Source organism: Diplotaxodon limnothrissa, linkage group LG7, assembly GCF_057381915.1.
Source record: "Diplotaxodon limnothrissa isolate DT_005_m linkage group LG7, D_limnothrissa_male_GT1.1, whole genome shotgun sequence".
Lineage (NCBI taxonomy): Eukaryota > Metazoa > Chordata > Actinopteri > Cichliformes > Cichlidae > Diplotaxodon > Diplotaxodon limnothrissa.
Window position 1 is genome coordinate 40,665,452 of NC_140602.1, and position 26,123 is coordinate 40,691,574.

At 40.0% G+C, this 26,123-nt stretch overlaps 1 protein-coding gene across 3 annotated transcripts in view; it reads left to right on the forward strand.

Moving 5' to 3' along the window:
* The window catches only part of palm2akap2 (PALM2 and AKAP2 fusion), an 84,632-nt gene extending 58,694 nt beyond the window's left edge, over positions 1–25,938 (forward strand). For 2 of the 3 annotated variants that reach the window (XM_085359692.1, XM_085359694.1), the window contains 8 exons: positions 15,824–16,042; positions 16,154–16,516; positions 17,667–17,765; positions 17,871–17,972; positions 18,159–19,620; positions 20,409–20,587; positions 21,384–21,422; positions 23,207–25,938. In XM_085359692.1, the coding sequence (XP_085215818.1) occupies positions 15,824–16,042; positions 16,154–16,516; positions 17,667–17,765; positions 17,871–17,972; positions 18,159–19,620; positions 20,409–20,587; positions 21,384–21,422; positions 23,207–23,338 (2,595 nt within the window). In that variant the 3' untranslated portion in view covers positions 23,339–25,938. The remainder of the gene's footprint in view (positions 1–15,823; positions 16,043–16,153; positions 16,517–17,666; positions 17,766–17,870; positions 17,973–18,158; positions 19,621–20,408; positions 20,588–21,383; positions 21,423–23,206) is intronic. The other variant, XM_085359693.1, reaches the window with a different exon arrangement.
* Positions 25,939–26,123: the final 185 nt, after the last annotated feature.

The following is a 26,123-nucleotide window of genomic DNA, read 5'->3' on the forward strand; positions in this document are numbered from 1 at the left end:
TTTACAATTTCTCTCTGAGATGTGTGAGTGTGTGTGTTTGTGCGTAATGACTGATTCTGTTGTACAGTCCTGGAGGGAGTTTCCTGTAAAGGTTACCCAAGGTTATGGTATTTGGAAGCAAAACTCGGGACACTTACGGTTAACATTTCATTGATGTGCATTTCAGGAATGTACTGGTAGTGAGCCAGCTGAGACATTTTTGCAGTGTTACAGCAAACAGCCACAATATTAGCACCAGCCGTCCACTCTAGATCGGACTTGTCAAGAAATGGACACTCGATCTCTGGTGATGTTCCGTGGTGTCTGACACCTGGACCCTCTATGTCCTTGTTCTTGACTTCCTGCAGATACTTGATTAGACTGGGACATAGGGAGTTTGGAGGTCAGCTGTTTCTTTCACCCCTCGTGCATTTTTATGTTTTGCACATCATAAATTTTCTGTTCTCTCCTATCACTCATCGCTCAGTTTCTTTCTATAATTCATAACAGCTCTAAAACAAAGCTGCCATTTGTCAAACCACCAGGTCTTCTCCACACACACATGTGGTACACATGTACCAAACAGGAATAATTTATATTGTGTTTGCTGCATAATAATATTAATAATAATTCACTGTAGATATATCGCAAATTTTAAAATCTGTGTTTATAAAGTGCTTCAGAGGAACAACAAAATAAAACAAACCATTGAGACCAACTACAGGAAGTTCACAGGAATTGAAAAGTTTAAATTTAATTTAATAAATGTAATAAAATTAATTTAATTTAATAAAACTTTAGCAAAAATGGAAACGCTTATCTATAAAAGTCTGTTTTGAGATGTAGATGACTCCACCCATCTGATTTCCTTGGCCAGACCATTTTAGGGACTCAGGGCACTGACTGTAAACGCTCTCCCTCCTCTAGTTTTCAGGTGTGGTGCTGGAATGTTTTAAAAAAAACTTTTCTTGAGGACCTAAAAGTTCATACTGGTGCATAATCTCTAATATAAATATCATTATTTGAATCATGTTAAAAACTAAATGAGTGCTGCTACATTTTGACGTATTCTCTTCCCAGTGCTTTTAGTTTGCATTCTTCCTTAAAAAAAAACAAAAATCAACATGGATGGAAAAAACAGTATTCAGATAAATGGAATATCTGAATCTAAATGGATAACGCAGTGACTGTCAGGCTCAGACATGTTTGCTGTCACTTGCTGTTTTCGTCCTTTGCGAATCCTCCTTCCTTCTAAATACTTGAGGCTAATGAGGTAGCTTCCGGAAATAGACTGGTGATTAACACACTGCTCCTTCCCAGTGTGAGGCAGAGCAGAAGTAGTTAATGCTATAAGCTAACAGCAGGAAACCGTTCACTCTCTTAGGACAGCAGTGTTATTATGCTCTGTCTCATGGTTAGGAACAAACCTGCATGTGCTACTTTCGCTGGGCGGCTATGGGTATGTGACATATAAGTATAGAGATGGGAATGCTTTATCTAAATTGATCAACTCACACAGAGGAAGCGTGCACTGATGATGGATGATGAGGTTAGACTCAAATCTAGATAAATTTCTATTGATCTAGTGTCGTTACATAATTTATTGTAGCTTTATAGTTTTAGTATTGACACCAGCTTTGTTTGGAGGCTCTTACTATTTACTGGATGGTCACTTAATCATCAAACGTTCATTTTGTCTGTTTTTAGGACAGTTTTAGTGATGCCGTCATGAAGCCAACTAAAAACCTAGCTTTGTTTATCAAACAGTCTTTTTGTGTGTGTGGTGCTGTAAGTCTTTCTTTACTCTTTGACCCAAACAATGCTAAATTTGAACTGATGTGTTGATCTAATCTTTAGCCTCCATTGATGTCAAACATGTGACACTCATAGCTGTGCTAATTTGATTAGTTGCTGACTGATTGACTGTAGTCTTGCATTAAAAACTGGCAACAAAAGCAACGGCACGCATCTGTGATTTATATCTTGATGGGAAACAAATTTTAATTCAGCAACCGATCCAGCAATTTGTGGTTGAACTGCTAAAAGCCACGTTGCTTTTATTGTACACCACTTCCTAATGGCTTCTTTTGACTCTGCATAAAATCCACAAAAAAATTGGCACGCTAGCTTCTCTGACCACATATCTTAATTTTATTGCAAACCTTTGCCCATTTGCCTGTTAGCTTCGCTGTGTGGTCTCTGCACCAAGGGTACTTTGGGACAAAATGGTAAGGTGGGCTAAATCACGCTGGGAAAGGATTAGAATTATATGCTTGGTGGCTTTTTCTTCACACACACATGTGCAAAACCACATCCTCGAAACAATCAATCTCAGCCATCCATGTGTCTCCGGCTCAAGTGAAGGTTTGCTCCTTCGTGTCTGTTCTTACTTTATATTTCTCATCTAACCTGTAGGTTTTCATTCTCATGATCTGATACTATACAGTCTATATTTGTCTGCCCAGTGTATCTTGGAGGTTACTTATTCTATAACAAACGGTTTGTCATTGTCCAACAAATTTTGTGTTCACTTTATGGATGTGTGCAATGTGATGAAACAAAGGGAATGATAATTGACTGCACACACTGCGGCCTGCTGGATTAACAGCAGGGGAGAGCTGGACTGTTACATAACCAGTGGAGGAGGAGGCTATCCGTGAACAATACACAGTAGTGGAGCTCAGCAGTAAACTGTTCCACAGTAAACTATGAAAATATATATTACATGGGTCTCACTATTAAAAACAGATAAATACATACGATCACACACTGGGTATATCTTCCTAATGTCATATATATATATTAACTCTAGTTTAAGATGTCTGGTCCATTTTACTGATTGGTTACTAATCAAATTAACCTATTACACCTAATTTCATGTCTGTGTCTCGGTTCCTGCTGGCAGAAATTAGTGCCTACATTAATTTAATCTGCAATTTGTGTCATATGATTAATGACTTTTTCGGGTGATGCTGTGGTAATGCTTGATTTAACTTTTATGCACATATTCTGTTTTTAAAGTTGGTCCTTGACTGTTTTGTTAAAAAAAAAAGTTTTGTAGGGTATTCATGGTTTTCCTGGCTCAAAATGGGCCTTTGGGGTTGACTATATATATAAAATTAAGCAGATAGTTTTTGTTGTCTTGGTTAGGTCATTTGACAGGGTAAATTTCAAAAATAATAATAATAAAGCTGTGGTTAAAATACTTTTGTCACAGGTTTTTCATTTTGGTGGAACCCCAAATCTGCATGGCTGGGCACCAGCCCATTATTCCTAATTGTTTCTTTTAAATCTCTCCTGGGAATCCTGTGATAGGTTTTGTTGACACTGTTGCTGTTTAGGGTAATCAACATGACCTGACTTTAAAAAAGGGGTTTTGAAAATATTCTACACCAGCAACTGACTCACTGTACCTCTACTGCCACATAATACATACTGTGCATATTGCACCAGTTCACTGGGCAAGTAGCCCAATACTGTTTGTTTTGCTTTCACAGTATGAAATATTATTAAACACACAGAGATCTATATTAAAGCAATGGAGTCATGGTCTTTAAAGACATACTGTTAGTAATATTGGGACAGCTGTCTAGTGTTACTGTGTTCAGACTGCTTTTTCTTCCAGTTAGCTCTGTGCTTGTGCTGTGAGTGTTAATCTGGCTGTCTGTTCTATGCTTGGAGAGCCTGTGTAAACGACTGGTCACACTCTCTGACTACAGACCTTTCTGCTTAAGAGCCCTCATCGGTGAGCATGAAAGTGTGTGTGTGTGTTTGTATGTGCGTGTGTAGCATTAGTATTCAGCCTGGAAAATCTCACTGAATCTGCTGTCAGGCCCTTTGTTGTTGCTCCATGAAGGGGTCTTGGGGGTTCTGGGTTTGAGTGTGAGTTGTGTCAAGAGAGGTATTTAAAGGAATACGAGTGATATGACTCCAGACATGCATTGCATTTCTGTGTACCACTCAAGCTTTGAAAAGGGACCTTAACATGATTTCTGTCTGGTTGTTGTTTCAGGCTCTCTGGCAGTGGGTAGGTGAATATTATTTTGCAGTGCTGCAATAAGCTGTCATTCTGTGTGTATGTCTGTGGCTTATGTCTGTAGCTTAGTAGAGATAAATAATAGACAGACTTGTTATTTTAGTCCTAATAGAACAGGATGGGCTCTGCTTTATTTCTGCTGTGCTGCTTGGCTGTGAATTGTTTAATGTGGGGGTTGCATGGACTGCAAATGAAAGCTGTTACATCCATCAATCAGTATCCACAGTAACCCCCACCCACTGGCCCCACAGGCGAGTAGATCAAAGTTTTACTAAGCCTTTTATTTATAATATATATTGGTAGACTTATATTTTCTATTAATAGCGTAAATAAATAAATGATGAGTTTTAAGAAAGACATCATTTTTTTTTGCTGACCACCAGAAATTGAAAGTAACTCCAAAAACCTTCCAGTCCTGCAGGAGTCTTTGGGAAAACAGCTTTCTGACATAACCTCTGTAAACACATTTGTGTCACTCTATTTAGGCCAGATTGAATAAAACATATCATAAATTTTGGTCATGCTGTGTTTCATAGTACAGGATTCTCCTGGCTTTGCTCACTGGTTTGTGACTGACAAGTTGAGAATTTTCACAGTCAGACCTGAGTCTCTCTCATCACAATTTGTTTCAAAACATCAAGTTGGCAACAGCGAAATCGCTCATCCTGAGGTTTTCGGGAACGAATGAATGACTGGCAGCCTGGATGCTGTCAGGCAGTCAGCCTGCAGTTGACTGACATGATGTTTCAGCCAGCTGGTGCCTGTCGGTGTGCATATTCTCCATGTGCCTGCCTCTGTTCTCTCCAGGTACTCTGGTTAGGTTCCCACCAGTTGGGTTAATTGGTGATTCTAAATAATTTGTAGTTGTAAATGTGTGCGTCAGTGTGTCTTTACGTGTTATATCTGTGACAGCTGGGATAGGCTCCAGCCCCACCGCAACCTGAATTGGATAAGTGGAGGAAAATGGGTGGATGTATAGATGGAATTTATCGCAGCTTATTTGCATTCTGACTGCTTTTATTTTAACTTGTTATTTATTCTGTAGCTTTGGCACTGTGCTAAAACAAACCAACACTTTTCTTCACATTTAAGCTTCCTGAGCAGGTGGCTGTCACAGTGCTGCTTGCTCTGTTTGTTAGAGAGCAGAGGCAGTAGCTAGATGACAGCCCCATCTTTAATGCTGTCAACCTTTTTGAGAAAAAACAGAGGCTTCTTGAGCTTAATCTTCATTTGTGTTTTTAGTGCCACAAAGACCAGTAGCTTATGCAAGAAAAGAAAGAAAAAACCAAAGTAGTTATTTAAGAGGGTTTGCTTCAGCCAGTTTATTTCACAGGTGAAACAGCAACTGAACAGTCCACTTGTCCAACAAAAATGTGTTACTTGGACATATTATCATGTTTTAATCATTTATTTATTTCATTAACAATCAGCAACTGGACAAAAACAATTGGATAATCAGCTTGTTGTCTTTCGAGTTATTTAAGTTGACCCAACTGACCACATCATCGATAGTAGTCTGCATTTGTGTGTCTGTTTTTGTGCAGGTGGCATGTATTTTTGGATGTATTTCCTGTGTTGAGTGCCATTTCCATGGACACAATTTACCACAGCTTCCTGGTTTCCTGTTGAGATGACCCTGTGAGCAGTGATAGGCTTATATCCAATCAGTTGTTTCCTTTAGTTTGCCGGATCGTTTTGTTTGACTTTTGGAAGACTGATGTGTTCACCGCCCATCTTTTATGTTGTTTATGTCTTCATTTAGCAGGACTGTTCTGAGATTGAAGGATGGCAACATTTCATTGCAGACTCTAACTTTACTCAGTATTAGCCAGGACCCCTCTGAAAGGGGCTACTTTTGATAGGATGTTGTAGCCTGGAGAATTTGCTTTGACAGACATTGTATCAGTTAGACTGCACAATAGATGACTGACACATTTCACCTCAACCAGATGTTATGAAACCAGCCTTTTTTTGGAAATAGATAATATTTCCTAAATCTTCATGAAAATTGTTTTTAGGTCATTTAGAAAATAGATTGGTTCATTTTCATGGTTTAACCCTCTTCAAACTTCCTATAAATGTGTAAAAGCAATACTTTTACAAATTCCAAAGGAGAATGAAGCATTTTAATTTCCAGCTATGCCTTTATTTGTCTCGGGAGGAGACACAAATCTTTTTAGGGTTGCATCAAGAAGGGCATCTGGCAATCTGGCAATTCAAACATGCAGTGCTAATCGCTGTGGTGACCACTTATGAAACTAGCTCTGTCCTTATTTGTTATATAAAATAGAATTGTTAACAATACTAAGGAGTTTTAATCTGATGTTCATTTTAGCTGGGATAATGCAGAAAATACAAACTTACTGTTTGCAGATCTAAATGAATTATGACTATACATTGAATGTAACATTCAGCTAGGATTCAAAGGTTTTGTTAGCATGCAAATTTGTTGTTATTGAGAGTTAAACTATCCATAGAGAAACAAAACATATTTTGCTCCTGGCTGCAAATATGCTTTAGTTGGGCATTTTAACATGGCAGTCTGTGGGGACTGATTCAGTTTTGGAGCCAGTTTCAAGTAGCCATTGGCATAACTGCAATTTGAAGCTTGACTTCATTTTACAGTCCCAGAGGTTGCTGCTTGCCTGCAGGCTTTGTGGTCTCCCGTGACCTGTAAAAAAATATGTCACTCATTGAGAACTTGCCTCAAGGAATCCAGATTTCGCAGCAGTTGGGCTCCCATGTTGAACTTTGTCAAATTAACCCTTCGCATATTAGGAACCTCACACTGTGTTTTTTGGGGGTTTGTTGTTTTGGCGGTACAATATGTGAAAAAGTTACTTGTAACTTTATGCATAAGTATTGTGGTGGGGGTAGAGCGGTGTCTTTCTGCCATGCTGTAATAAGTAAATGTGTCATTTGCTGTGTTTTTAATCAATCATGATCTACTTCCATGACATAAGATTGCTCCGGGCATCAATAGTGTTGACCCAGTTGCATGGATTCACACATAGAAATACACACATGACTACACAATCACTCACACTGCTGCTGTGTTCCTCAGTCTGTGACTCTCTTTGTTTTCTCATCTTTCACGGTTCCTCTAATACATCCAGTACTAAGTTTGCAGAAATTAGCTTATCACTAAATTACTAGCACTGGCATACACAAATGACCATCACAAGTTTCTTTGTTCATTACACCCCTCCCTGAAATTAATCTCCCCGGTGCATATGCGATAATTGGGTTAGTGTCCCACTTTTCTGTGACCAGTTTCCCTTCATCATATGGCCCAGAGTTATTTCGAGCCTGGGAACTCACTGATGGCTTCTGATTTGTCAGTTCAAACAGGGGCACTTAAAAGGGGCAGGAGTGGCACAGCTCACATTTAATTTAAGATTTAAGTCGTTTTTCATTGTGGTCAGGACTGAATTCACAGTGAGGCTATCTCCTGTCACGCTCAAGTACAACTTTTTCTGGGCTTTCTTTCCCTTAGATTAGAATAACCTCTCTTACCTCTGTTTTCCACATATTCATACTGATTTCTTTCAGTTTTAATAAGATCTGAAAAAACATACTTGTTAATACTAAAATTAAAAGGTGTGAAAGATGACATTTCACTCCTGATAGTCAAAGAAAACAAGATTAGTGAGTGCACTTTATGCCTCTTCGGGTGTATCGCATCTGGCTGCGCTTCTTTTCAGTACAGTATCGCAAGTTACCAGTAAAAAGGAGGAATATAGTTTACATAGGGTGGAATAGCTGATTAAAATAAATACAATATATAAGGATAAAACTGCTTATTGAAGTAAAAATTAACCAAAATATACAATTAGATAATTGTACAATTACATAATTCTAATTAGAGTATAATTAGATTTTTTAAAAAAAAGTCTACAATTTCCACAAATATTCATATAAATGTCATGTAATTAAGACATTTCTAAGAAAAATAAAAAACTATCATTGTATGACGTAGGAAAGATTTCCTGTGTCTATCCATGTGGCAGTGGAGCCAAAAAAGGGAATCTTCTTATCTTCATTTACTGGTATTTAGCTGTTTGTAGCACCATCCTCCTTTGTTTTAGGAGCCACTAACACAATCGGACTAATTGCTCTTGTAAACTGGACAAAAGTCTTTCCACTTCAGCTGTGTCCTTATGTAGTGTTTGTGAGCAGAGAAAGTGAACCGTGACCAAGATCAGCTCTAATTTCTAGGAGCCTGATCCTATGACCCAGCAAACACACAGAATGAGACATGCAAACAGCGTTAGAGTAACGCTTGAATACAAAGACTGATTCGTATAATTAGATAGTTAATGCTGGTATTTGCCATTTGTGCCTGTGCTTTATCTTTAACAAGGGGGACAAGCCCATCAAACAACATGAACACTAACTTGCAGGTTTAGATTTCTCTACTGAAAGCACTAATAGTAAAATACTTTGAGGTGACATGGTTAAATTCATTTTATTAAAAGGTGAATACAGACAGTGAATCAGTCTAACCTTAATATGAGCCTGAGTCAACAGTCCTATGCTATGATGACAGAAGAAAATATCATTACTCTCTTATCAGCCCCTCCTATTTTCTTCAGTCATCATCTCTTCATCATCGCCTGCTTCTCGCTGTCAGCTCCATTCCGACAAGAGTTATAGGTTAAAGGGAAAGTAGGCAAGCAGCATGCACTGGGGAAAGAGAGAGTTTGTGCAGGAAGGGAGGAGGCACAGGATGGATGTTTTGTTGCCTGTGCTTATATGAGGGCTTGCACAGAAGGGGTCTTTGTGCATGAGCACGTGCATGCGGGGAAAGACATACACATGCACACAGTTTGCCCATGACATCACAGCTTACCGTTGCAGCCCGGCAGGAATGTGATTGAGAAAGGAGAAGCTTTGTGGAGGAGAGGAAAAGAGATGGGAGGGGAGGAAAAGGAGGAGAAGAAGAGGAGGAAAAGGCTTGGCTAGGGAAAAGTCCGGCACTCCCACTATTGGGAACGAGACGGGCCAGGGCTGGACAGAGCTAAATAGGAAAGCGGATAAAGCTTAAGGAAAGAAGATCTACGGATGTTATACAGTGCAGCTTTTAAACATTACACCATGGAAGTACAGATATCTCAAAAATAGATTAATCCAGTTGTACTTGAAGACACCATTAGGTGAGTAGTAACTAGTAATTTTTGTTTGACAAATTCATTTTATGACATTTCTTTACATCTAGTTATTTAGTTCATTAGATTGTACTTTTATTTGGGAGAGACATGGTAAAATATTCTGTTCACGTTTTCTTAGTTTTCCTCAAAAATGTTCAAATATATTTGTAAGAAAGAAAAATCCTGTGAATTGTCATCTAGAGCAGGTAACTGTGAACTTGAATATTGTAACAGAGAAGAAGGGAAAGTGATAGAGGAGGGAGAGAAATCCAATCCAAGGCACACACCCTAACAGATTTTTGTAAGTTATGTATGCCAAAGTTGAAATACTGTTGATTTGCTTGTCCAGATGTTTGAATGTCATGTTAAACTGCGCACTTTGGGCTGTTTAACCCCAGCTGTGTATCCCCCTTACTCAGTCCACCTGTCTGGCTGCTGTCATTCCCAACCTATTACTCATCGTGGATTAGTTAAAACACTGATTTATGCCATGGAATTTCAAATTGTCTAGCGTGAATAGTGATTAAACAAAGAAGATGTGGTGAATAGCACTGTTTGGCCTGGGTCCCCAATCCAGGGTGTTTGGGTATGAGAACACAGGGCTAAACCAGCACCAGGCTCTGGTTACCACTCAGGATCATATTCAGTCAGGAAGCAGATACGACAACACCAGCTGTACTGGGTTACACAGAAGTGTAGTGTGAGTGTTGTGTGACTGTGTCATCATACTTTCACTTCATGTTTGCCATGTGTTTTGGTGGATTTGCGTGCTCTAGCGAAAGACCATGACGTGATATTAAAGTTATGGAAAATGTGTGTATGTGCGCGTGTGTGTGTACAGCCTGTGAGTCATGAAGTGTGTGTCCATGTATTTGGGTAAATTCTCATCTTATTGAGTGTGTTCCCCACTACCACCATCCAACATCTCCAGCATGCAGCTTAGTATGTGTGCTCAGATACAGAGTATGTGTGTCTATTTGTGATTTTTGGGTATCACAGCCAGAGCCTAAGCATTTCCAGATGTGATAGCTGGAGACAGGCAGAGACGGAGGCAGAACATGCGACTCTAGCTGACTCATATAGAGTCAAGATTGTATTCCACTGAATTCCCACCCAATATGAAATCATAATACACCCAATGTAATTGAATAAGTTATAGTAAGATGGGTGCAGGGCTATTTAGACTCCTAATATCATGTTTTACACTCATGTTACTCTTACAGCCAAAACAATGCTATTTATCCTTCATGTATATTTGACTGCTTTTGGAAATGTAACAGCTATTGGGCACATGTCTGAAGTTTTCAAACATTCAAGCACATTATGAGCTGTGTCTCTTTTCCATAGACAGATGGTTTCTTTTCACACTCACAAACAGATGCATGCAGACAGCTTGCTCCTTTAGCCAGACAGGGAAGGTGTACAGTGTCCTTCATCACAGGTATTAGAGCCTGAGCCTTGAGGACAGGCAGCTATGCCTGGAATGTCAGTTCACCTCTATTGGAGTCAGAAACACACAAACACATACACGCATGCACACCTGCTATACAAATACACACCCTTGAAAGAACGCACTCTTGCATGCATGCACCGATGCACAGCTACAGTCACATACACACTCCTTTTGTGTGTGTGCAGCAGAATAGCACTGCATATGAAACATTCCTGTACTGTAGTACTGTTTTCCTGGGCCAGTAACAGGATATCCTCCCCCTCTGTACTGTCCTGCCTGCTGGACATGGACTCCTACACACACATTCCTGCACATAAAAACACACACACATATAAATGTGTGTAATATTTGCAGCAGGTCAAATAAGTAGACAGAGGAGCTTATCTGGGCATGAGTGTGTGTAAAAAGCAGGGACATCTGGTCCTCACATGATCCCGAATATAATTAACTGGGTGAAAAATCTTTTGACTTGTTGAAGGCAGAGTGTGAATGTATGAGAGATGGAGAAAGGGAAAAAAGAACCTCGAATTCCTTTTGCTGAAATGATAAAGTAGTAGCAGAGGCATTATAAGTCGAAGACTCGGCACTCCGGGAATCACTAATTGAAATCTATTCCACAACAGCAAAAATGGTGGTAGAAAAATAACTTCCAGGATTATAAAAAAGGTCTTTAACTAATATGGGGGAAAAGTCAAACAACTTCTTGTGCAGTTTTTATTAGATTTGAGTTATGATTTGTTCAGTTTTTATGAAATTTAAATTAAACCAGGTAAAGCTTCAAAATAGTTGCCCAAATACATGCCCTGAGTCATTTCATCATGTCTGTGAAATTTAGAGACTTGCCTGTAGTAAAAGTAATAAGACAGCCTGCGATTAGTTTTATGATAGTTTAACCAATCACTGTACAGAGAAAGTAATTATAAAATTGGTCTTAGTCAAAACTAAAGCGCTTCTTGGAAGTGGTGTTTTTGTTAGCTGTCCAAATGTCTCTAGAGACTGTATCAGTCTCGCTCACTGTATCAGTACATTTCTTTTGTCTGCGGGATTGAGTAAATATTTTTGAGTCCATGAATGCGTTTCTTTGGCATAACTTTTTATTTCCCTGATCTCCCTCTTTGAGAATTTGATTCTGTAAAGAATTCACTTTAAAGGCCAGCTGCTGAATTGCAACACAAGGTGGAGGCTCATTCCTTATCGTTGATTTGAGCAAGAGTTAAGAGTTGCACACATATTGTTTTCATTTGTCATTAGCAGACATAGTGCTTAAGATATTGGGTATTGTGAGGTTGTTGTTATGTACTGTGCTGTGTGGGTTGCATACATACACCTTCACAAATACACGAGGAAATGCTTTTTTTCTGGCAGGCAGCGGGAAGCTGGATTGGGAAGAAGAGTTATTATACGCTTGGATAATTATTCCTTATATTTGACTCTACAAATCTTGGAAATCAGATACTTACTTGGGATGGCATGACCTTGACCTCAGTGACATGTGAAGAAGTCCTTTTTTATCATGATATAGCCTTCATTGCAAACCTTAAATAAATATCTCTAAAATTCTAAACATGTCTCAGAGTTATGCTGAAAAACATAGTTCATGCAATAAAGTCTTCTAGGCTGGACTCATTAATATCAGGCTGTTCTAAAAGTTGTCTAAAAAGGCCCCAGTTAATCCAAAACTGCAGTGAGAGCACTAGAGACGAGAAAGAGTTACATATTAGCTATTCTTCCTTGGCTTATTTGGGGTTCCTAGAGTTTTTAAAAGTAGAATTGGAAGCAGAGCCTTCAAGTATCAGGCCCCTCTTCTGTGGAATCAGCTCCCAGTTTGGATTTGAGAAATAGGCACTCTCTGCTTTTAAGAACTTGCTCTCCTGGATCACGTGACTCTGAACCATCCCCTAGTTATGCTGCACTGAGCATTTCTTCTTCACTCACCTCGTTTCACTCCTCACATGTTTCTGCACCACTGCAACATGTCATTAATGTTGGTCTCCTCTCTCCCTTAGCCTGTGTAATTTCCTGTCCCCATATGCTCTCTTTTTCTTTTCTGTTTCCTCTAACCATACCATCGGTCACAGTGGATAGCTGCCCCTGTCTGGACCTGGTTCGGCTGGAGGTTTCTTCCTCTTAAAAGGGAGTTTTTCCTTCCCACAGCTTGCTTGCTCACAGGGGGTCACTTGAGTGTTGGGGTTTTTCCCAGAATACTGTAGGTTCTTACAATATAAAGCACTGTGAGGTGACTCTTGTTGTGAATTGTATTTTTGAATTCTTTTTTATGTCATTTTTACTTTTTGTTTTTAATTTAGTTCAGTTTCATTTTCATTCCCAAGTTAGTTGGTTTGTTTGTTTCAGTTTAGTTTGTGTTTGAAAAGTTTAGTTTCAGTTTTGTTGTTGTTGGTTTCACTTTGGTTTATGCCTTTTAAATTATTATTGTATGAAAGGTGTAACAGATGGGCAGGATTTAGGGAAACCATTACAAGAATTGCTATAAAAACACAACCTTTTCAAAGCAGCTGACTTACTGTCTTGTGGACATCCATAGTCTCAATAAACATATCCATCAAAGCTTCATCAGGGACGCTGTGATAATAGATTTTTTCCAAACTAACAAACACTAAAGCTAAGCAGATTTCCTATATATTTTTCTTTAATTTTCAAAGGGTTTTTTTTGTTTTGTCTTATATTTTATCAAAAGTCAAGTTTTTTTTCATATACAGTTTTAATTTTTAGTTTAGTTTTAATTAAATGTAAAAGCTTAAAACTTTGGTTGGAAGATGTTAATATATTGCCAAACCTGTTCTCACAACAAGTTATTAGCAGATTTCTGTTAACATTTGTAAAGACAGTAATTTCCCAGAGGATAAATGTCAATAAACTCCATGCTCTCCTCCCTTTTCCTTTAGCACCAGTATGAGACTGACATTTGTGGTTTCTGGTAAAATCCCCCAACTATTGGGTGGCTTGTTATAAATTCTGTAAGCTGCTTTTTGAGCCCCATCTTCCAGTAAAAATATTATTCATGTTGATGCCTTAAAACCTACAAAACAAAGTAAATCTCCATTAATTTTAGGTGTCTTGTGTCGTAATTAGCCAACATTTGTATGTTAAACCCATATGGGGGGGGGGTTTCCACTGAAATCCTGATTGAACTGGCATTTTAAGCATGCTGATGTTAGTAATTAGGACAAAAAAACACTGTCCCTGAAGACTCACAAATCCATTAGACAGTGTTTTGGTTTTTTGAGGTCTATTGTTATTTTACACTAGATTTTACAGAGGCACATTAGAGAATGTGTTAATAGATCGATAAAGAGAGAGAGTATGGAAGCAAAGAGATGACCAAGATGCCCTCAGACAACATTTTTATTAAAAGGGAGGTGGAAGAGAGCAATAAAGAAAAGATGACTAGGGAGGTGAAGGGAATGTAGAGGAAACTGTCCCTTCACAAAGCTTTTTAAATAGAGCTGGTCAAATCCTCCAAGAGACTTCACTGGCCACTGTTTCAGCATTTGAGCAATCTCAGAGAGCAGAGAGGAAGGAAAAAGCTCAAAAGGGGCGGTGAAGAGGAAGTGTAGATCAAGAAACTGAAAGGGAGCAAAAAGAGGGAGTGGTACGTGAGGAAAAGAAAGTGATCCAGGCTTAATTTTCATGTTGACAATAAATCCAGCTGAATTATGCCACTGATTGTCCAAAACCCCGTCCTGTGGATAGTAAGAAGAAGGAATGTTCCCAAATGGTACAATATGACAGTCTGGTAGTTTGTCTGAGGCCTGAGGTGGAAGAGAAGAAAAAGCCGCTCACTTTTGCAGAGCTGTGTCAAATGATTACTATTTTCTTTATTTGTTGTTTATGATTTAAAAAAAAAAAGAAAAGAAAAATATCCTCATAAAATCCCAGTGCTCAGGATGACCTCATGAAGTGTTTGATATGTCTGACAAAATGTTGAAAACACCCACATTTTCAGATTTGTAATCCTGGTGACATATTTTCTACTAGTACTACTAGTACTTCTACTCGTATGTGAAGTTGACAGCTACTTTTCTCTCTAATAACCTGTTGGTTAATGGTTAATTTATCAGCAGACTAGTTTACTAAAGTTATTCTCATTAAATCCCCTCACACAGACTGAAATATTAAAAAAGAGGGGTCAACAACTCCTCATTAAGCTCCTGTTAGAGATACGCACATGCTTAAGGATGAATTATAATGGCTACAAGGCAGTAAAGAAGGAAACCAACATTTTTAGAGAGTAATGTCCAGGAAAAGAGAGGCTGAACTGTGTAAATTTAGCTTCTTATTAATGGTTTATCTGGAATGTGAAGGATGATTCATTAAACCAGGTTGAGGATCTGATCTGTGCATACTAATGCTTCAATCAATATGGACCTTACAAGACTCAGCTACTGCCTGTATCATTCTTCCTTGAATGACTACAAGTGATATGTAAGTTTAAAAAGTGTATTTATAGAATGAAACATAATATATTAAAAAAAAAAAAAAAAAAAAGGTCTTATGATAGAACATCACCATTTTGCCTTATCTGGTGATATGTGCTTCATAATGTGACATACTTTCAAACCATGGTATAATAAGTATGATGTAGCCGTGTTAGCTGACCTGAGGTCACCTGTGTATTTTTATAATAGTGTGCCGTACATATTAAATTCCATGATATGTAGCAGTTGTCTATCAGTCAGACAATTAGTTGGAACTGGCCCAACGTGCACCACATTAGGAAAATCTTTTGTGTTTAGACGGCATTCATTCTTCTCAAAATAGCTACTGACAACATGGCCCTGAGCCTGGTGCTTAATCTGAAACACTTAAGTGCAGCTCCTCCTAGAAAAGACGAGTGAATGTGTGTAAAGGTGTATCTTCAACCTGAAATGTCTTCAAAGCTGACATAGCAAACAGAACGCCTGAGTGCTTTGACTGTTGTAGCAGTCTTCTGTCATACAGAGCAACTGTGTGTATTTTGTCGCCCCTTAGTGGTGGGAACCAGTCAGAACACAGTGTTCTGCTGCAATGCAGACCAAAGAACATTCATGTGTGAATTGATGTGTCTAAATGATAGTGGTTAGAAGCGGCTGACCTTTCAAAATAATATCTAAAGTTATTAAATGTCCACATTGTCTTTATTAAACCAACTATCAGTCAGCTTCAGCCGGCAGAGCTTCTGAAACACCAATGTTTCTTTGTTGACAGAAATCATGGCAAGCAGAGGATGTCAGTGACTCAGTCCCGAGAGAGCGAGCCCTGAAAACTGTCAGTTTCCAGGAGTCAGTCAGCGTTATCACTGACAGGCCTGCAGCCATGGAACTGGAGAGCCAGCAGATCCAGCACGACTGTCTCAGCAGTCCCAGTAACAGAGCCCACAGTCCAGTTGGAATGAAAGTAGAGACTCCTGACTGTGAGGTAGTGCAGGTATGCAGATCAAAACAAGTTAACTAAAAGGTTTTAACTTCTTGTTTTATTATTTGAAATTGGCGGCACATTCTGTCACAGTATTTTGAAATATGACTGTTGTTTCCACAGGAGATCTGCTACCTGGACCAGGTGTTAGATGCAGCCTCAGACACACCCACAAATGGGAACTCCTCTCTGTCACGTCACACCAAACCCATCAGCATAGATGGAACTTCTCCTTCTGTGTGTGTGTCACCCTCCTCCCCTGTCAATCACCACTCGATCGTTGTGGAGGGACAAAAACAAACCACGTTTCTCCACCAGGACGAGTCTGCCGTTAAAACCAACGGGCACGCGCAGGGAGACGAGTCTGGGGGCAGCAGGGCAAAGTTTGAGCTGCGAGCATTTCAGGAGGAGAAACGCCCGGCCAAGCTGTTCACCCCTGGAGAGGAGCAGCAGGTCAGGGTGACGAGGAGACGTCCCTCAGAGGAGGTAAAAGGCTGCTGGATAATGTATCAGACTGTAACAAATACGCTATTCAGAAACACAGCCACAGGAGACCACGGTTTGTTTTATCAAATCATGTCTTATGAAAACAAAAATGATGTAAAACAAGCAAAGATGAGTTACTTGGGGTAGGTTTACCCCATTCACTAGCATGCTTTTGTTTATAATGATAAATAACCATTCTAACACGAAAAACAACAAAATAAAATGAAATGATTAGTACTTAATGCAAAAAATGTACTTGCTTTCAGTTGCTCTATTTTAATACCAGAGGCCTACTCTTAAAGACCAGTGTTCCTTCATTATTACTATACAAAATATAAAACACCTGGAAACATTTTTTAATGTACAAACTACGTAAGTAGAAAGGTCATGACTGAGATCACTGTAATCTTACTGCCACATAAGACTTCATATTGAATTGTGAAATACAGGCTTGAAGGAAGGAATTTTGAAATTGAAAGTGTGTGGCAACTGTCAGTGACTCATGATATGACATCAAAGCTCAAAAAGACATATGTGGTAACATAAATAGAAACAATGGCAATCCCCTGAAATTCTATCAACAGAAGGGGCTCAAAACACTGTTTTTGATCCTAAGTAATATTAAAGCGTCATACTAAGACCACAGTCCAAAATGTAACCTCCCACAGGCCTCAGGAGAAGCCTGAAACTGCGACACTTTCCCACAATAGTTACACTTACTCATACACTAAAAGATTTGGCAAAGACTCGGGATTTTGCAAGGTTACTATTTGCAAGGAGTACAACTTAATTCCTTGAGAAATTGTTCCCGTCATGCTGCAGATTTCCAAGGAAGAAAAACTGCTGAGTAATGGAACAGACACAGAAAGAGCTTTAGTGGTTTGTTCTGAAAAAAAGACAGCTCTGACTGAGATTTATGAGCACCTTACACTGAATGATCGAGACACAACTGCTGTGATTTTACCGCAACACGATTGTGTGACACTGACGTTGCTTGAAAAGCTGTTAGCATTACTTGTAAGATGGCATTAACCAGTACACAATACACAATAAAAACTTTCTTTGTTTCCTTGTTGGTGCACTAGTTTATTGGAAATTCTCTTTGTACATTTTCACACTCTTCTTCTCCTGGTTTGTTTTTCCATGTCAGGTTCAGGAATTGGAGCGTGAGCGTCAGGAGCTGATCAGAGACCAGGCAGTGAAGAAAAACCCTTCGATTGCTCAGCGCTGGTGGAACCCTCCTCAGGAGGTAGATCACCATTTAATCTCTGGTAGTTTTCGTTTTTCATTTAAACTGTGTTGTCCTAATGACAAATTGATTGATTTGCCATTTTGTTGTTTCAAATCATTCAAGATCCCTTTGGAAGAACAGCTAGAGGCAGATAAGCTCGAGTCTCTCAGGAAGTACCAGGAGAGGAAACAGCAGCGACATAATCACACTTATGCATACACACAGGTAAGACACACAAACACATGCACAAAACAAAGGAGCTCAAGCTCACACACTCAAACATGTTCTTTGACTTTGAGGAAGCATGATAAATTTGGACTGTAATAGATTAAATAAAGATGTCTTAAGCCTCATTGCTGTGCAGTTTTCTAATTGACTCTTTTGTATTCTGTACTCTCATCTGTTTTGCAGCCTCAGGTGTCAGGCCCTCCCACAGTGGTAACCCTTGATTCGGAGCTAACCAGGAAGGAGGACATCGTGGAGGAGCAGATCAACTTCTCCTCTGCTAGGAAGCAGTTTTTGCAAGGGGAGGCTACCAAGAAGGATGTAGCTCCTCAAATATACTCTGCCAAACCCTTCTCGAAATCCACAGCCAGGGGCAGCCACGGGAGCAGTGACATTGTTGCAGAAACTGGGGAGACGCACGTGACCTGGTCTGATGAAAGAACTAAAGATGAATTCACATGTGCGCTAGCTGTGATGACAATCCTACCTGAGGAAGAGGAAGCAAAAGGTCATTTTCATCCAGCTTTTCACCCAGAGGAGTCTGACTCAGGACTGGACGAGTTATCAGTCCGCTCTCAGGACACTACTATATTTAGCTTGGATAACGTTTCTGACAGCGGGGCTTCGCTACCCCCTACCCCATTGCCACTTACCCCTGTGTCACCACCTACCCCTCAGCCAACTACTCCAGTCAACGGGCAGATGAGTGGCAGTCCAACAGAAGATGAGCTGGAGTACCACGCTGGGGTTCTTGTTCAAAATGCCATCCAAAATGCCCTAGCAGCTGAAAACGTAGAAGACTGGCAGCAAGCTGACTTGAATTCTTCACAGCTGAGTACCCCTGCATCTCCATGCTCTGTATCCACAAGCAGCCCAGTGCCAGTTTCTTCCTCCCCTGTGTCTTCTGGTGGAGCCCCCAGTTTCCAGTCACTTGTGTCCTCCAGTCCTGCGCCATCCAACTCATCCCCACAGCCAGACAGGCAGCCAGTGGTGAGAGTTGTTTCCCAAGAGAAGCCATCAGAATCACAAGAGGCTCAGAAGCAACAGCAGTCCCCAAGACCAGCACAATCACAGCTCCAGACGCCTTCTCCTCCACCGTCTCAGCCTGTCTCACCACCACAGAGGCCCAGAGACGGAGGTCCCAGGATTAAAATCCAGTCCTCCTACACCAGAGCGCTTGCTTCATCAGCTCCAGCCCCAGCTCCTGCGCCTGTGCCTGCTCCTGCCACAACAGCTCCTGTCTCTAGGCCAACCCCTGTATACCGTCCCCCGTCTCCTCCAAGCCCAGAGAAACCAGAGTTCAGCTACTTCAGTAAATACTCAGAGGCGGCTGAACTGCGTAGCACGGCGACAGCAGCGCGAGGGCCAGAGGTGGAGGCGGCTAGTGGCCCGTTCCGCCTGCGCTCCAAGAAGCAGCGAACTCTGTCCATGATTGAAGAGGAGATCCGAGCAGCTCAGCAGAGAGAGGAAGAACTGAAGAAGCAGAGGGAGGTGCAGCCTACCGTTGTTGTCCGGCCCAGCGGCACTTCCAGCAGTAGTCATGGACCTGTGAGGACGGGGATGCGGCACGCCACTATTTCCCCCACAGATAAGATGAAGAGCAACAGTTTGCCAACTAGACTCACATTGACAGCACGGACAGCGCCAGGTCAGTTAGTACTGCAGGTCCTCACAAGGGTCATACAGTCATACAGTTAACAAGCTTATTAGTTTATTTTAAATGCCAGAATCAACCCATCAACTTCAACATTACTCAGTTGGAAAGCTAATGGGTAAATATTAGCATGTAAATTTGCTGTTTATGAATTCCTGTGACTAAAAGAAAGAGGTTTTTTTAGCTTCTTTTTTTAACAGAAGAGAGCCATGCAGCCAGCAGCACAAGGAAAAGTTCATGCTGTATTATTCTAGAGTGGTAAAGGAGGAAAAGCCCTATGTTAGAAATGGTCTAAAAGTAGCTCATGAGGTAGAAAAGGTCATCTACTAATTGGAAGTTGGTCAGATCCCCGACTGCTCCAGTCTGTGTGTCAAAGTATTCTTAGGCAAGATACTGAAGATTAAAATGCTCTTTAATGCGTCCATCCGAGTATCTATGTGTGTGAATGTTAGATAGAAAGCACTTAAGTATAGAAAAAGTGCTTGTGTGAATGGGTGTGAATGAGGCATGTTGTATAAAGCTAGATTTTGAGTGCTCAAGTAAAAAAGTGCTGTATAAGAATCAGTCAGTCCAACCACCCACAAAATGACTGCTTGCATGCTCTTTCCTCAGTCATAGCAGGCAGAGCACAGGTTTTCTGTGTCTTATGTATATCTAAGAACAATAGCTTTGGCTCCAAACGATGTAAATGTAACAATTTTTAAAAAGAAAAGAACTAAAAAAATGTTTAAATAACCCATAGTATGGATTTTTTTTATTTTTTTTATTTTTGGGGTTTGCAGGAAAGATTGAGAAAGTTCGACCTGCGCCACCTGTCTCCCCCTCGACCTCTGAAGGAGCCCTGTCTGATGCTGGCAGCGAGGACTCTGGAGGATCACGACCCAAAAACTTCATGCAGACTCTTATGGAAGACTACGAAACACACAAAGTGAAGAGGAGAGAGAAAATTGAGGACAACAGTGTAAGTATTTCAACCCAGGGAAAGATAAATGACTAGACACAGAATAAGAGAAAGAGACTGAGGTGCTTTTCACTGCAAAATCAAAAGCTTTCTGTTGCAGAAAACGCGTAATACAAAGCACCACAAACTAATGTAGTAGTTGTGAGCATCAGTTATTATAAATCCCCTGATCTCTGTGAAAGTGCCAAGAGATGACCCAGTTTGTCACATAATACGTATTTGTTCAGCCGGGCTTTGGTTAAATCACCTCCCCTAAATGTCAACGCCCGTGACCTGGTATGAGCACATACTGTACATCACCAAAGGGTAATTCCCAGCCTGGAAGAGAAGAGAGTCAAACAGTCAGAGTGAAAGTAAGAGGGGCTTTCTGTCCTGACCCCATGTTTTTGTCTTTTTTTTAATGTTTTGTAATAAATGTAATTCGACACCAGAACGCTTATGTATTCAAAATGGGGTCTCACGAAAAGGTGAAAGGTTTGGCACGCAAACACAAAGAAATTGTTGGAAATGTTGCGTAATCAGAAATGACAGACAGAAGTTTCACTTTTCAGTTCATGAGCACCGCACGCTCAAATTCATATTCACACACAGCAGATCCACTGGGAGGGAACATTTCATTCCAGCTGCTGTAAGATCACATACTTCAAGTTACTTCACTGAATTTATTCCACACAAACATCTCTGCTGCGCAGTTGTTAAATGCTGATGTTGTTGCTAATTGTGCTTTTGTTTATCCATGATGGCATCACATGTGTTGACTTCGTGTACTGTTGCTTCTCTCCTGCTTCTTGATCAGTATGCCCGTTTGTTGCTGGCTAACGAGGTAACCACTGAGGTACCTGAGGAATCTCTTCCCTCCTGTAACTGCCTTTACTGACAGACCTGGGTCAGACCATACACATTAGATTCATATACAACAGAGTCCAAGTAGATGGCAAAAATCAGCTTTATGCAGTGCTGTGCAAAAGTTTCAGGTACTAAACGTGAACTAAGGATGGATTTAGATCCACTTCCATAAAGCTTTCTTCAGGGTACAATAAAAAGAAATCTGGTTAATATTTAGTGTGAGGACCCTTTCCCTTTACAGCATCATGGCCTCTCTGGATTCAAAATAAGCTATTTCTGAGTCAGTGTTGATACTAGGGTGAGCTTGAATAGTCAGTTTTGTTTAGGAAGAGTATTTGGACTAAGTGGCCCATGGGAGCCATACTAAGAGTTGGCTGGATTCTCTAAAGACTCAGGAAAAGTGCTTCAGTGCTTCCACCCCGTTAGCTGAGAATATACTGGATTATCCTCTATGAAAGAAAAGAAGTTACAGTTATGAATGTGGTTTCCTTTAATACCATAACCTGCTGTTATGTTTTGAACATCATCAAACTCCCAGCTGAGCAATAAACATGAAGCTCCTGTAATAAAAACCTTTTTATAAAAAAAGAGCTCTATTAAAATAATCAGAGTGAGTTTAAATTTGCATTACTTGTGTGTGTCTCATTGGATCGTTGGGATCATAATTTATTAATTGGACTTTGGGTCCCTCATTACATTCAGTTATTAATAATAAGAATCTAAATGTGTTTATTACCTAAAACCTTTGCACAGAAGTGTAGCATGTATCAGTGTCACCTGAAGAAACTGCCTATTCACAGTGATTTTGACTTCCCGAGTCCAGTTACAGAGTCAGAATGAGAAGAGTTCCACTTCCACTTTGTTGTTTTCATCTTCTAATTGTCCTTCAGTCAGTCTTTTAGAAATGAAACCAGTGCTGAAAATGTAGATGGTAGATTGGAAACCATAGACAGGGCACTTTCTGAACAAAACCCACATGTGTTTTTATGTCTGCTCCCAGGTCTGGTTGTACTCTCATTTCCTTGTTCTGCTCTGTGGTGTTGGTGCTGCATGTGCTTGTCCGTGGATTTGGTGTGAACCTTTAATCCACACATTCCAATTTATGTACATGCTGTATAGAGTGTTGATTTAAAAAGTTTCTTTCAATATTTAAAACAGAAGGAGCCATTTTAATGGTGCCATATAGCTATATATGATAAATATGTTTGTAAATGATATTCAAAAGTGTGTAGTCGTTAAAAGATACGGTACTTGGGTGTGCTTCAATCTGACACTACGTAATTGGCCTAAGCTTTGAGAAGCTCATGTCCATACTTTTCTATCATCATGACTGCTGTCAGCCCTCTGCCACTACCCACAATCCACTTCACCTACACCCTGTCCTGATCTACCCTGGATTCCAGTTGACAAAGAAATCTTTTCCCCTTGTCCTTGTCTGTCTGCTTGAAGGTGATTGTGAGTATCAGCATGGGTGTGGGAGAGGAATAATGACTGGACACGTTTAATGTGGTGTTCAAGCATGAATTTTCCCTGAAATGGAGTAAAGTTACTTTTGTTGTTGCTGTCAAACACTGCAGGTGCTCTTTATTTTTGTCATTTAATTAAAGTGATTAGATGTGCGCGCCCTCAGTGTTTGACATACACTGCATGTCATGTTAAAGTCACTGTGGCGTGCGTGTTTTGGGGTTTTTGTTGTTGTTGTTTTTTATGTTTGTAACAATTACATTGCTCCCGGTCGCACTTGCATCTGATTGGTTGCTTTGTAATCATCAGGTTCTGGAGGCCACTCGTGTGACCAGGAGGAAAAGCGACATGGCGCTGAAGTGGGAAGCCGGCATCTATGCCAATGAGGAAGGCAAGGAAGAAGAGGAAGAGGAGGAAGAAGAGGAGGAGGAGGAGGAGTAAAAAACTCCCTTCAGAGACAACTAACAAGCCAATTGGAGAGAATGAAGGAAGAGAAAGACTGAAGGAAAAGTGAGAAAGCAGGAAGGAAAACTATTTATTTTATTAAGAGTATCTGAAGATCACATGACCCCAGCAGTGTGAACCAGTGGGGCTTTTTGGACCTGAAAACTGAAGGTATATTAGCATGTTAAGGGGCTGAGGATGTGGGAAATATGTGAAGGTGGTCAGCAATAAAAGAGACACTTCAAAGGTGTTTGATGGTGGTTTTAGAGCAACGTTTAGTGTTTTTAATAGCTGGTAGATGCTAAATGACTGAAATATTCTTAGGATTTTTCACCTTTATGCTATTATTCAAATAAGATCTAAAGCTTTTATTTTGACTGGTTGCCTGAGACTCTCTGATGGTGGTTTCATCTGCGCGTGCTATATAATAACCACAGTCATCTTCTGAAAGTGTGGAACGCTTTTAATCAAGAGGACGATATAAAAGATAGGCAGATGCAGCTATTCAAAAAAAGAAAGTTCTGAGAGGAAGTAGACAAGGAGAGGCCAGATCACCCTCTTAGTTTTTGTAATTTCAGAAATACTTTTACCTGGATTTACTACTGGAAAGCTGCTGTGTTTTCCAAGAACCGAACCGAAAGGTGCCCCAAAGCGTCACTTTCAGAGCCCATAATGGCACAGTGCAGATATGACACAAGTTTGACACGCTTGCCAGGAGCTTTTGCCTTCTTGTCAAGCATCTTTACTGAATTTTGAGCAGTCAGCATCCTTTTTGTGTTAAATGCTAGTCAAGAAATTAGCAAAACTAAACTTGCCTTAGACCGCCAGTGCTTGTCGGTGAACGGTATGTATTGTATCCTCTCCTATCCTGCATTACTACACTGTCGGTAGACCTTAGGGAAAATAAGCAACCACCTTAGATAGAAAGTTTGCCTGTAATCGCTTCTTTTCCAGTGCAAACAGAAAGGGGGGGGTAGCACTACCTGCTGGTAGTGCTTACACCATTTGAGTGAATTTGTGTGTTAATTAAAGGGCTGGGTCAGGGGTTTTATATAAAAAAATCACTTATTTTACTTTTGTTGGCTACGTCGCTTTGTTGACCTGTGCTTTCTGATGATGTAAGCAGTTGTTTCATGTATTATACTGAGGTAGGACTGTGTATTTGACCTATGAACGTCTGTATCTACTTGCTAGCCGAGGATAAAGTTTGATGAAAAAAATAATCAAAAAAGGTTTTTATAAGAAGTCGTTATACCAAAACAGAATGTTATTTAGAGAAAACCCACCAGCCTGAGCTCTCCACGTCCTTTTTAAGGCGTACAAGTGTGCGAATGGATTCACACTCCTTTCCTAACCTGAAACAAGCACAGCTGAAAAAAAAGTGCAGTGGCAAAAAGAAGGCAATAAAGGTCTTTCGAGACGCTGAGCTGTGCTGTAAGTTGGGCTTGTAAGGGTTTTTTTGTTTTTTTACTAACTGTATTGTGACTGAATTTTGCAGAATGACATTGATTTTGTGTTTTGAAGTGTTGAAATCATACAAAGTGACGAGGAAAAACAGGATTCAGCTTCAAGAGTAAAACAGTAAATACACTTTAACACAACCACACTTCTCCCTGGAGTATAACAGACTGTCTTTAATTTAAAATGAAAAGTAGAAATGTGTCAAACTGGCTGTGGAAACGGTATTTCTGGACAACTTTTGATTGTATTCCTCTGTCGTAGCCTTTGAGATTCGTTTCTGCGTCCAGATGTGAGGAGAAACAACATCGTTTTTGTAAACCAAAAGTCACAGTTTTGACCTGTCCAAGTGCCCTTCAGCAAGGCAGCAACTTCTCTCTTTGCTTCCAAACACACTGAATGTACGCTGAGCTAAACCACAGATGTAATTGCTGGACATCTACTAACCTATCAAGTCAAGCCACCCTTTGCAACTTATTCCACTCGACTGTCTTGTGATATGCTTTGTCAAGAAAGCGTGGCACAAACGCCATAAACCAAAAGTGAAAATCAAGGACTCATTCCTCTGCGGTGTCCACTTCCACCAAACCCAGAACAAATAATATTAAAACCCACACATATGTTCCAGAGAATCATCCAAGTTCTCCTTTCAGGGTCTTCTGTGGTGCAGCAGAGGTGAAGTGTCTTTAACGCTGGTATGAGATTATTTTTGACTTAAAGGCTAAAAGACAACAGGACGGAAAAGGTTTTCATCCTTGTGGGAACCAATCAAAGTTCTCATTAGAGTCGCTTATGAAACGTACACACAGAGGAATTATTGAATGGTGTGATCTATTATTATTATTATAATTATTATTATTATGATTTTGATGTTTGAATTTATGGTGCAGAGATGATTTTATTTATCATTTTAAATGCTGGTAGCTTGTTTTCGGCCTACAGAGCTTCTCCAGTGTGGAACTCACTGTCTGTGTGTGTGATAAAGCAATCTTATTACTACAATATAAACACAGTATAACCCCTGTTCCTATGTTAACCACTTGTATGCTCATACTCTGCTTTGTTATTTTATAGCACATGTAAGGCTCACAGTTACACACCCACTATACATATTATGAATATTTTCTCATTAAAAACAAAACCTGTACATGTGGGTTTCCTGAGTGGTTCATTTGCATGTGTTTTCAGTGTTAATACTGGAAGCGGAGGTGGGGGGATCATTTCATTGTCCATATACATACACTAACCAAAGGGACACTTCATTCACACTTTGCTGTGACCCTATCCTCTGAATGTGGCAGCAGAGATTGAGTTTTTCTAATCT